General features: G+C 40.5%; 1 protein-coding gene across 3 annotated transcripts in view; it reads right to left on the bottom strand.

The window, feature by feature from the left end:
* Nucleotides 1-13,888, bottom strand: part of hspa12a (heat shock protein 12A) — a 106,759-nt gene that overhangs the window by 39,169 nt on the left and 53,702 nt on the right. For all 3 annotated transcript variants that reach the window (XM_084375605.1, XM_084375604.1, XM_084375606.1), the window contains exon 6: nt 13,635-13,751. In XM_084375605.1, the coding sequence (XP_084231731.1) occupies nt 13,635-13,751 (117 nt within the window). The remainder of the gene's footprint in view (nt 1-13,634; nt 13,752-13,888) is intronic.

Raw genomic sequence — 13,888 nt, 5'->3', positions numbered from 1 at the left:
ATAGATTTCTCTGGGACATATGTCAACTGCTTTCAAGATCAAGAGTCATCTTACTATTATGCAGATGATACAAAGATCTATTTGTCTGCTAAACCCTATGACCTGAATAAACGGTCCTTCCTCCATGATAGCCTAGAAAAATATTGGATGTCTCTTAATTTCCTACACCTAAACCCTCACAAAACAGAATTCTTTTAATATGTCCTGACAACTCTTCCACTGCAGTTGATCAGTTTATTGTTTTATTTCACTCAAACATCAAATCTACAGCAACAACATGGTATAATCTTTGATCAGTAATGACTTTTGACCATCGTGTTATTAAGCAGTCCTGTTTTCTTCAGCTGAGACACACTGCAAAAATAAGATTTAAATTGAATTCTACAGATCTCAAACTATTAATTCACCTTCATTTTCTCCAATCTAGATTACTCTAATTCCCTCTAAATGTGCCTCATTCAAGCTGCTCTGAATCATTCAGTTGGTTCCACATTAACCCTGTTCTTCAAACCCCCAGGAAGACCACCAAGCTTTTAAGCCAACTTCTGTAGTAGCCAAACCATGTAATTGCAACGTCACGTGATGCACTAGGACGCAAAAAGATTTTTTTCCTTAATGCTACCCACACACCAGAAGACTTTGAAAAGATTTAGAAAAGACTCTAAAAAGACTATCAGCTCACATCTAAAGACTGGTGTTTAGAGTCTTTAGTCTCAGACTAGTCTCAGACCAGTCTCAGACTAGATTTTACAAAGACTGTGGGTCACTATTTACAAGACTACAACCAGATTATTTCAGGGTTTTTTTTCCCACCATGCAATTGTTTCCCATCATGCACAGCAGAAATTTCACAAAAATGGAGGAGAAACAGCTTTTAGCGACAGCTGCACTTGTCTGTGCAGTGGTTTGTTGCAAAAAAAACCCAAAAAAGAAGACAAAACGCCACAGAATGTGGGCACGGCCTTGGCTGCATGGACGGGGACAGCAAGGTCTGTCTGTCCTTCAAAGGGAACTGGAGGTGAGTTATGACAATACTGCTAACAATACTATTTCCATTCAGAATAACTTCATTTTTCATAGTTCAAGTTCATAGCTTTACTGTCCTTGGAAACAGTTTAAATCCCACAGGTCCATTATGATAATGGCATTTGGCCTTTGACCTTTGATGTCATTTAGACCTCTTATGCATATTATAACATTCACATAATATCTTAATTATATTGTCCTGGCAAAGGTCAGAAAGCATTAAACCCTTGTTTCTCTACTTATGGCATTTTTAACCAGGCAAACGACAGAACTGGATTTAAAGAATTGCTCCGGATGACGTCTGAGGACTTGAACTTCCAAAAGTGAAGCCACTGATAACGAAAGCAAACACGAGATTTCGAATGGCCATCAGTGCAAGAGATCAACTCTCAGTGACACTGAGATTTTTGGCCACAGGTTTGTATGAGGGACATTATCATTGCTGTTGTAGAAACACCTTCCTGGTTGTACCCCACCTCCCATAATTTAATAGATGGCAGAGAAATAATTCATGTTTGCACTCGAGCCAACCTCAGACTTTTTCATCTTTACAATAAAAACAATGATCAATGCTGTTTTCAAAGGGGTGCACAAACTGTCACACACAACTGTAATTCTGCATGTCTCCACCTGCCCTGTTTACATTCAAGGTGAATCCTTTAAATCCCTGGGGTTCCAATACCGCATGGGAAGCACAACGGTTTCACAGATCGTCCTCTCAACGCGTGAGGCTCTCTATGCAGTCATGAAGGAGGATTACCTCAAGGTGAAAAACTAACATTTAACAGAACTGTAATCTTACATTGGGCAGAGCCCATAGTAAATCAAACATTATCACTAATTGTGTGTTTTAATATGTGTGTTTGCCATTGTTTTGTAGACACCAACATCAGAGGCTGCCTGGAGAGCTATTGCTGCAGACTTCCAGGAGAAGTGGCAGTACCCAAATTGCCTGGGTGCCCTGGACGGCAAACACATCTACATACAGCCCCCCGGTCATTCAGGCAGCACACTCCGAAATTACAAAGGCCGCTTTTCTGTTGTGCTTGTGGCAGTAGTAGATGCCCATTATAAATTTGTGTACGTGAGTGTAGGAGCCCAGGGCAGACTGTCAGATGGTGGTTTGTTTGCCCACTCTGACCTCCGCAGAGCAATGGAAGCAGGCCTTCTTAATGAACCCCCACCGGAACCCCTGCCCAACACCAACACCGTCATGCCATACATGTTTGTCGCAGACGATGCGTTCCCCCTTCGTGCTGACCTGCAAAAGCCCTTCTCCCACCGACAGCTGGACCATGACCAGAGGATCTACAACTATAGGTTGTCAAGAGCTAGGCGAGTTGTGGAAAATGCCTTTGGCATTCTTGCCAACAGGCTCCGGGTGTTCAGAACAACGATCTGCCTCGATCCTGACAAGGTTGTGAAAATAACCCTGGCCTCATGTGTGATCCACAATTACCTGAGGGCATGCAGATCAGAGCCCTATGTGCCACCAACCCTCACAGACCGGGAGACCGAGGATCACGTACTCATCCCTGGATCCTGGAGAGACGAAGGCCAGGGAGCTTTCCATGATGTCTCTAACAACAGGGCCTGGAATCCTACACAAAGGGCTAAAGATCTCAGGGACAAAATGAAGGAGTACTTAAACACACTACAAGGCCAAGTACCATGGCAGGAGCACCACATATAACGTGTGCTCACAAATATGATGATGCAGTATCCCTGACTGCACAAGTATGGTGATGCCTGTTACCTCACACACACACAATTTTGTTTTGTCATAATGTTCTCACTGTTCAATAGTACGGAAATACTGTAAATGTCTGTACTCAAATCTGCCTTTTCATTTAAAAAGAGAAAAATTAATTGTATTGCTGCACTGCAGTGGCAGTATGTTCAATAAAAAGCAAATACTTACTGAAACATTGTTTAGTTTTCTTTATTCTTAGTAGAAAAGGCACTTCCACATTGGAGCAAAAACATATGCAAACAGGCTACACTCTTTCAAATTAAAACAAAAAAAGGACATTCACAACAGAATGTAATTTTTACAAAAACATAAGAAATCTGGAAATACCAGCTCAGCCACAAGAGCTGTGAGATAAAGTGCAAACATAATAATAATAAAATAGGCTTCTCAAGTGGACACATTGTGTTTCAATATGCAATTGTCTGAACATCAGCACCATTTAAACATATACATTATGTGTAATTTACACATCTAAACAAATGAAATACAAAAACAGTACCTCCACTGTAAAATGCCAACAATATCAACAATGTGACATATTCAAACTCAAACTTATTTTAATTATCCTCACTGTCTTCAAGGAGTTGCCTGAGGGTGGCCTGTGGTGTCTGGCACCAGGGCGTTTTATAGTGGATCCTCTGGGTCCTGTATGTTGGGGGGTGGGGCCTCCATGGATCAGACCTGCTCCAGCACATCTTACAGATGCTCGGTCAGATTGGGATCTGGGAAATTCGGAGGCCCAGTCAACACCTTGGGCCCTTTATTGTGTTCCTCGAGCTGTCCTGAGCAGTGTTTGCAGTGTGTCAGGGCACACTGTCCTGCTGGGGGGCCACTGCCATATAGTTATAGCCCAATCAATGTCAGTGTCTCTGAGGAACCGGTTATCCAAGTCTGTACTTCAATGACATGTTGAAATTCAAAATTGCTTGCTACACGTTTTAGCTTTTTCCTTTTTGCATTGTCACTTGTCTTGTTTAATAAGGCACAGTTTTTTCTTTGTACATGATTTTATGTGGAAGGTGTCACGACGTTTGGCATGATCACTGCTGGTGATGTAATTAAATCGGCCGAAAACTCACCCAGTCTGAGGGCCTCGGTGGCAAGCAGATTGCTGTTCAAAGCAGTGATTTCATATCCAACCCGGGATAGTGATGGATATTGTCTGCAAGTGCCGCTCAATGATTATCTGGATCGACATCCCCCTTGATTGGTCCTGGATTAAGATGAACATCTCCCACACGCAGGAGGGTGAAAAACAGGTATCCAGAAAGTTTCCACAGCAGCTGTGGAGCCTTGTGCATGGTGATTGTTTCATTTGTGAAGGTAGAATTTGGGATGGTCTCTTTTCCATTATTAAGGATGTTGCAATATAGAGCAAATTGTCTGATAGGCGGACATATGCCAGTATATCCACAGAACAAAGGGAGTTTGAGATGTTTGGAACAGCTGTTTTCATTCCCCGTGCGTTGATCTTGATTGAGTGTGTTAAGAGAGAGACACAGCATAGATTGATAGATTGACATACTTTGCCATGTATGCAGTATTGCTGTTTCAGAGAAAGATTTTGAAAGCTGGATGGCAGCAAGGCAGCACCTGCCCTACCGCACGACGCGGGTGGTCATCTTTTGTGAAATGCATGCTTGATGCTGTCATATTTCAAGAAGAACAAACGTTAGGTTGAAGACCTAATTCACCTGCAGGGCCACAGAGTAAAGAAGATGACAGCTTAAGTTAGCTAACAGTCAGAGATGGCACCCCTGTGTAGATATCAAAGACGCTAGCATAGCAACATGGTACATGAAATAAGCACCACAGGGATGTTAGATAGGTCGGACCACCGTGTTTTACTATATATATATATATCTCAAAATGTAACAGTTACTGCTGAAAATAACAACAGAAATTAACAAGTTTGCAGATTCACATGTCTGCACAATGCAAATCAATCGCCAGTTGTCTACTGGGAAGGACTTATCGTAAGTGTGACTTCACAGTGCTTTGGGCCTATACTCAATTGAAACAATGATTGTTTTACCTCCTCATTGTTTTACATACTTCATTGATTTTTGAAGTAAATATCTGCTTGTTTTGATTCGATTTAACAACATTCCAAGATGTTGGGACCGGGGTAACAATAGACTTTGGGTGAATCCCAATGTTCACCCTACTCACTACCACTAGCCCTCACTCACTACCACTACACCCTGGAAATGAAGCAACAAGGGGTAGAGCTTTGTAATCTTCCCTAGAAATTGGGACACCACTTGCTACGTCACTGCACGTTCAGGCACGTAAGCGACTACGTAGTTATGTTTGCACATACGTCCCACCATAACAACAAACCCGGCAGCAATGGAGTTAACGGTTGCGATCGGTGTGCGATTACTGGAAGGCATAAACGCCCTTTGCATGCTACCATAGCGCTGTGCTAACGTTAACGACTGGGACTTTGGGAGCAGCCGGGGGGGCTTCTGCTAGCTAACCTTAGCTAGCTAACGTTCATAGCGGTCGGTACGCAGTAACATAGATAAACTTACTTGCTGCTTATTATCATACTAATGTGAAATATCCGACAAATTTGCAGGAAATAAGAGAGCTAACGAGTAACGTTAACAGGACGTAAAGCATTCTAGGAAATTTCCTCTGGCCCTCCCTGGGCGAGTCAGCATCTGAAATCCCTCGCTCTGAAGGGCTAGATTCATACCCCCTACCCCTCGTTATGCCCACTACCCCTATATGCAAAGAGTAATTGGGACACCACTACCCTCACGGGAACGCGCAAAATTTAGGGATAGGGCTAAAAAGTAGGGCGACGGGGTCTATTGGGACTGTAAATTGTGGAATGCCGTGTAGCACCCTATAATGTAATAATTTCCTGAAAATGTAATAACGCCTGAAAATGTAATTAAATTTGCACTTAACTCAATTGAAAATGTAATAAAACCCAATAATGTAATAACTTCACCAATAATGTAATAAAATAATCTGACTGATATTGTAATAGCATTTTTACCGATAATGTAATACCTTATTGCATTATTGGGAATTTATTATACTTTCAGGATTTTTTTTTCTTCAAAACTGATAATGTAATATATATGTTCATTTTCAGTCCAGAGTTCTACATTTTGTGTTTTGAGAATCTAAGAATGTTATATACACTGGATTTGAAACAACAGAATAACTATTGGGTTAAATTGCAGACCTTGAGTACCATACAGCCATTTGCATATGTGCAAATACTCAGGGACATGCAACAACATCCTGGTCTTACTGAGTGGGTGATGGACTTACCTCCTTGGGAGCCCAGAACTCCAGCTCAGATATAAGCTTCTGAGTAGCACTGGAGACCCCAGGTAACTCTTCCCTAAAGGTACCTCTTCACTTCACATATTTCCAACAAATCACTACCTCATGAAAACAACCACAAACCAAAACCAAAGCAACTTTCAGTAACACTTCATTTGAAGAGAGTATACATAAGCATTCATAACACCTGCATAAACATTACATGACACCCGACATAAACATAGGCCTACAAATCCACTCATAAATGGTTATTAAATCAATTTCAATGTCAAATTGACATCTCTGTGTCAAGTGACATAGTGGCCAGTTGACATACTGTCATATTGGTATATGAGATTTACTTGTATAAATAAAGATTAAATACAAATAAAAATCACAGAACTTCAATGCAATTGACATGGTCATTTTGCATGTTTCTCATCTATAAAGGCAGGAACTTCTGACTGTCTGAATGTGGCTCAATTATCTTGAGAACCGGGCACTGCTGCTTGAGTGTGCGTGTGTGCGTGTGGTGTGAGCAGAGTGGTTTCAGTTTTGCCGGAGACAGAGCAGAGCCCAATCAGCTGCATCTCAACCTGCAGTCAACTCAGCCTACTTGTACTCAGCCCTGCCACATCCACGCTGCCAAATCATCACTGTTCAGTCAGTACACAGCTCGAATAGCCTTTATTGAGACCTGAGAAAAGAAACACTTTGTAACTCTGTTCTTCTCTGTTTCGGTACTAACCTGCCCACTCAGCTCCACCTGTCTCTACACCAGCCTGCTCCCTTGTCAGCCTGCCCCCTCCACGGACGCCCTGGACCCTCACCCCTGCTTTCCCTCTAAGCCAAAATAAAACGTGTGAACTCCACCTGTTGCTTCCTCGTTTGTCCGCATTTTGGTCCTCATACTGCCGCCCCTTAACAGTATGAAGTTGAAATTCAGCAGGTGATTGCACAGGAGAAACAATTCTAGAATAGTCTAGTCACATAGTAAGGTGACCAGTTTTCTTAAGTGCAAATATAAATATAAAATTGAAAGCCCAAACCAGGATATGTTCACCAAATTTGAATTGTACTATCATAGAAACATCATACAACTTCAGAAACCCTGTATAAACCCCAAAAAGGATGCCAGTTGTCATCAAGTTTTGTCATTTTGATGCTGACATTTGTATTAACCTTTATTTATACAGGTAAATCTGATAATATACTATCAGTATGACAGTATGTCAGCTGACCACTATGCCACTTGACATAGAGTAAGATGTCCATTTGACATTGAAAGTGATTTAATAACCATTTACAAGTGGATATGTAGGCCTATGTTTATGTCAGGTGTCATGTAATGTGTATGCAGGTGTTACAGTATGAATGCTATGTATACCCTCTTCAAATGAAGTGTTACTGAAAGTTGTTTTGTTGGTTCGTGGTTGTTTTCATGAGGTAGTGATTTGTTGGAAATCTGTGAAGTGAAGAGGTACATCTAGGGAAGCAATAGTCATTCTGTTGTTTCAAATCCAGTGTATATAACATTCTTAGATTCTCAAAACACAAAATGTAGAACTCTGGACTGAAAATGAACATATATATTACATTATCTGTCAAGTATTACATTATCAGTTTTGAAAAAAAAAAAACTCCTGAAAATGTAATAAATTCCCAATAATGTAATAAGGTATTACATTATCGGTAAAAATGTTATTACAATATCAGTCAGATTATTTTATTACATTATTGGTGAAGTTATTACATTATTGGGTTTTATTACATTTTCAATCGAGTTAAGTGCAAATTTAATTACATTTTCAGGCGTTATTACATTTTCAGGAAATCATTACATTATAGGGTGCTACAGCCGCAAACACACTTGTTTGGAGCATTCCACAGGTAAACAGGTTCATTGGTAACAGGTGATAGTATCATGACTGGGCATGCAGCATCCTCAAAAGGCTCAGCAGATCACAAGCAAGGTTGAGGCGAGGTTCACCACTTTGTGGAACACATGATTATATGAAGGAGATTACTACATGAACGTTACTACATAGTGTGTGTATTTGATTAGTACTTTAGGTCTCACACAAAGAGTCAGGTGCAAACCTAACTTCCACTTGATTCAGATTTTGAAAACCATTTAGTGATAAACACTAGTAATCCTTTGATAGCCTACATAGTATATGTATTGGAAATCACCCTTCCCGCTGAGCAGGCAACGTCTGTGGACGTCCAAAACAGGTTGATATCCTGTCCGTCAGGCCAGGCCATGATCTGGACGTCCATTGACAGCCAGAATTAATTGATAAATGACGTTGAGAAAAGACGTCCAGTCAGGCCATAATCTAGACATCCACTGACATCCAGAATTAGTTGAGAATAGACGTTCATACTGGCTATGATCTGGACGTCCACTGACAGCCAGAATTAGTCAACAAATGACATATAAACGTCTATACAACGTCCAGAAAAGACGTATAAAAAACTTTCATTCTGGCTCCCCAGAGGACGTCTTTTAGATGCAAGGACGTAGGTTTGGTTTTGATATGGGTGGGGACAGAGGACATCACAGATATTGAAATGCCGGGAGGTTTCTATGTGTCTGTTGGCATCAGAAGGGCAGAAAGAGAGAGAGAAGAGCAATTACACAAGTTACATTATCAGGGCTGTGGTGCTATTTGTTTAAGTACTGGAGCGCATCTCATGTGTACGTACACACGCATGTGATGGAAGCATGCATGCACACGGTTACTTTCTTTTTAAGAATTGACAATGAATTCACAAAGACTACCAGCATCATTTTCTTGCATGCAGGGTTGTCACCATGATTTCATAAATACTGAGGTCATGCATACTAGAAGGAGCAGCATTGAAAAGGAATTACAAAATACTGTTTATAAAAAAATATTAAGCAGCACAATGACCCAGTTAAAGACAGCTAATTGATGAGAAAGTCAAAATTCTGAGTTAGAAAGTGAAAATTATGACTTTTGTAGCTCAATTTTGACACAATAATTATGATTTTAACCCACACTTATGACTTTCATCTCAAGCTAATCTAATTTAAACTTTTTTATCTTATAATTCTCTTTGTCATATCTATGTTTCTTCTCCCATAATTTCAACGTTTTTTTATATCTCATAATTACGAATATTTATCTCATAACTATCAGTATTTGTCTCATAATTTCAACCTTTTTTCTCTCTCATAATTATGACTTACGATGGGAATATTTATTCATCAAGCCTAGTTTTCATCTTATCCTTCTTCACTTTTGCCGTCCATGTGTCAAGCATGGCTGCTGCGTCGCCTCATCTAGAGTTTTGGAGTCTCGCCTATTTCTACTGCGACATGCCCACGGTTCTCGGCAAAAATTGACCTGGAAATTACCTGTAGACGGTCATATCCACATCAGTGAGCCGCAGCTGCTCGGTAACGCAGACACCACGCGGTACACAAGTATCCAGAATGCCCTGCCTGTTTCTTTTTTCTAGTGTGTAGGTCAGGTGAAACGCAGCCCCTCGGCCCTTGCACACAGAGTGAATGACAGGATGATACTGTACGTGCCCAGCTCATTACATATATGTCACATACTGTAATGAGCTGCGCATGCACAACTGTTCAGCTTTGCTAATGAGAAGATGTCAGCCTTTGTTGAAAGCATGCCATGCAACTAAGTAGTTTAAGCATAACTTTATAACTTTTCTAACTTTAATGTTTTAACAATCAACCGGATCATGCAAACTGCGAACATTTTATTTCCTCACTTGGAGAAAAAAAAAGGGCGGAGTGGTGCTCTGGTGGGCTCCGGCAGCACTACATCTATGCCACAAGTCTAAATTAACCGAGCTCAGAACAAATTCTGTTATCATGCTTTGACAAGCTTCAGAAATGTATTTATTATCTGAATCTGGTGATCAAGATGCTGACATAAATCCACCTTTATCTAGAAATGTGCCGTTGCTACATCCGACTGATTTTGGTAGAGCACATCACAAATGTAGGCCACTGTGACTGACTGAATAAATATGAGACGTTCTTCTGATAATGTTTATCCCCGGGTGCACAGAACAGCTTTGGTGCAAATAAATTATTATTATTATAAAAAATAATAATAATAAGAGCAGCTCTACATCAGAATCCTGAGTGGTCCACAACCCCTTGTTTTGTAAATAGTAGAAAATAAGTAAACAAGCTTTAACAAAACAATATTATATAATATATTATATAATATACAATATCTGGCTTTGCATTCGTCGTACTGAGCTGTGTGGTACCGATGTAAATGGTCAAACAAATTAGTTGTGTTACCTCTTGTTGTGGCAACAGATGCAAGGCACTGTCGACACAGAACTTCTTCCTTCTTGTAGCCGAAATAGTTCCAGATAACTGACGTTGCTTTCCTTTGTGGCACCAAATCTTCGATTTTGGCAATTTCTCTTGTGCGTTGCTCATTTTTCAATGTTGTTACCAGCGACTCACTCCATGTGCAGGGGCGTGGTCTGCTTCGGCATGCTGAATAAGACCTAATGTGATTAGTGGATCACTGCGCATGCAGAGTCCGCATGCAGTGTGTGTCAGGTACCCTTGAAATTAGATGAGTTCATTTGCCTCCTACATCGCAGGCCCTGCGATGTGACTATTGCGCATACGTACATCGCGATGACGATGCTCAAATGATATATCGTGCAGCTCTACAACGTGCTACTATACAAATGTACAAAAGGAAATCACACAAGCAAAATGACAAATGAAAACGGAGAATCTAAGTCAAAGACATAAATAGTGCAGAAGTGAAAATAAATGAATAAAATAGATTTTATATCAAATATCAGTGCTGAGGTAGACTGGTGTACATTAATGATTAACAGGTAATGAGTGCATTACTCTTGTGCTATTCATGATAAATACTCAAATTAGAACTTTGAGTTCAACACATAAGAATAACTGTCTTGCTACCTGCCCCTGACAGCTCTTGATTGAGATATTTCTTACTTTTCAAACCCTGTGTTAGCCACTTACACTAAAGACTGAAAATAATACTTCACCGTTAGGTTCTGTTCTGGGTCTCCAATTTTTCAGTCATGGTTACGACTTACGATCAGTAAGCATAGTATTTATTTTCATTGGAATGCAGATCACACCCAATGTCATATAGCACTGATCCCGATGGCATGGGCCATCATTAATCCTTTCAAAGCTGCATCTGGCAATAAAAATATGGATGACCAAAAATTTCCAAGCAAGCATACAATGTCTTACACAATCTCAGCACATTACTAACCTGACCTGAGGGTTTGTTACAAATATCTTGAAAAGTCGTCCTTGGAAACTGTTTGGAAAAGGGCAGGTACTTTCAAGAAATACTTGGCAGGTTATTGGACGAACCATCCGTGTATCACTGTCTATCAAGGGCTAACTCCAACCAATCAGATCAACAGTGGGAGAGCACTACCACCAGAGGATTCAGTTGGTAAATCAAACTCTTGCCAAAGCCAGTCAAGAAAAGAGCAAAAACATATTTTCCATTAAGAAAAGCCTTTAGTCTATTTCTTTGCTGATCTTTCATTGAAATATATACTTTCAAATTCTGAAACAACTGATGCTATAGCAGCTACGCTAATCTCTTAAGGAGCACCCTTTGATCTTTTCAAACAAACAGAAACTTTTCTCGCAGCATATCACAAATAAACAATGTTCGTAGCTGCCAGTTGCTCCTCATAGGACGCGTACTGGTCTGAACCACTGTGTGTTCGGCCACAAGTGCACAGCTGAAAGTCTGGTGAAATGGATAAACATCAGATGATCATGTAATCTCACAAATCTAGCTGCCTCACAGGGTAAACTCATTATGCCTCATAGAATTCAATGGACACTGATCTAACTTTCCTGCATGAAAGGAACATCATTAGATAACAACAAAACATTTGATAGAATCAAATGAGTGATCACATGAATCCTGGTCTCTCACTGGGGAACTGCTGTTTGTCAAAAAAATAATTACACAATGGTAAACCACAATTTTTTTGTTCATTCTCAGTAGTTCTCCCTCATTCCTTTGTATATGTCTCCTTGTGACTCTGTATTGATGACTCTCTATGTTCTCTAGCACAGTCTGTAAGTCACTGTATGTCTGTGTATGGCAGTCACGTTTGAATGCAGGCAGGGTTCAAACTTAACTTTTTTGCTCACTGGCCAACTGGCTAGTGAGCTTTAAAAATCTACTGGCCAGAAAGATTTTTTACTGGCCAAAAATTATGTATAGCTGTTTTGTATATTTTTCAATGTGTTTAACTGTTATAATACACTCATAAGCATTTTTAACACATATTATAGCAATATTAGCATATTATTGTGTGGAATAAGGGAATGAGTCAAATTTGCCTTTTTTTCCCTTAAAGGTTTATTTATAAAACATACTTTTTTGCTGAAAAGTATTAACATTTAATGTATTAACTTGCATTCTTAAAGGTAAGGGGGTGCTTACCATTAACAAATAATTACATTATAGTATGAGTGCATATAGATGGACATAATTTTCAGAAGGCCAAATATTAAAATTTTTGGGGATACTGAATTTTAGGTCTTCATTGAATGTTAGCCATAATTATTACTATTAAAATAAACTGAATAAATAAAGACATGGGATGTTTCATTCGGTGAATTAGTGACATAGGCCTTAATAAACTCTCCCATGACATTCTAATGCACCTGTACATCAGAAACAATAGGAGTGATAGGTGCAGTAGGATATGCAATAATTAACTACTGCATATATCTTGACAGCTCTACTTTACACTGTTGATTTGTATAATCCCAACAGACATGTCCAGTGATTTTCAGCTCTCTGTGTTTACATGTGTCTGTTCTGATGATACAAGTCAGCTCCTGAAATGTGTGTTTCTCTTCTATAAAACACATTCTACATCGCGGAGGCAACGTCTCTCCACTGAGGGCTTCCTTCACCTTTGAAACGGGGCAGAGCTCCGTGGGAAACACCTGCCTGACACAGCAACGTAGGGAACCGTGCACGTCCGCGGCGCACAGCTCCACGGACATGCACGGGGGGAAAAAACGGCGTCGCCGTCGCACCGAATGCACACGGCTACGCGCCGCTTTGGGTTGTGAGCGCGCATGTCGCGCGTCTACATTGGAAGCTAATAGGTAGGCTCTTATCAGTATAATCAGAGGCAACAAGCAAATCCTTGCTTTACAGCATGTTGTGAGCTTGAAGATCTGCGCGACATTGGCGCACAACCCGAGCGTCACAGCCGGGGCGGGAGGAACATCAAAGTAGTTGGACCATAGACGGACCCTATTTTTTTTTCACTCGCCAGAGTGGCCGTTTAGCCGGCTTCCTTTACTTGCCAAAGGTTCAAAGTTAGTCGCCACTGGCGACTGGCGACCGCTAATTTTGAACCCTGAATGCAGGTCTTGATTACTGTGAGCCTCTGCAGCAGCTCTGGGCCTAATTTTACCCAGACGTCTTCATCAGATCCTATCTTCAGCCATTCTCAGTCATGTTCAAAGCTGAAGTTTAGAAACAAATGTGAATGAGGCTTCTCAGCCTACCTTATAGGCAGCTTCCCTCATGAACTGCTTTGCAGGCATTTTCCAGATGGCAGGAACAGTAATCACCCATCTCACATCATTGTTGTCAAACTCGCCGCCTGTCTGATCACTCAGCTCCTGCACAGGAAAAGTACAGGACATCCAGCCAGTTAGAAAATTCATGGAAACTTACTGTTGGACCTTTTCATATCCTTTTATTATCCATCCCCTTGTGGTGAAGTACATGTTCCCTTATTATATTTAAAAATTACTAT

Source organism: Pagrus pagrus (genome assembly GCF_965226575.1).
Source record: "Pagrus pagrus genome assembly, chromosome: 15".
In the NCBI taxonomy this organism is placed as follows: Eukaryota; Metazoa; Chordata; class Actinopteri; order Spariformes; family Sparidae; genus Pagrus; species Pagrus pagrus.
Note: the sequence above shows the minus strand (reverse complement) of the source record. Positions and strands in the feature narration are given on the sequence as shown.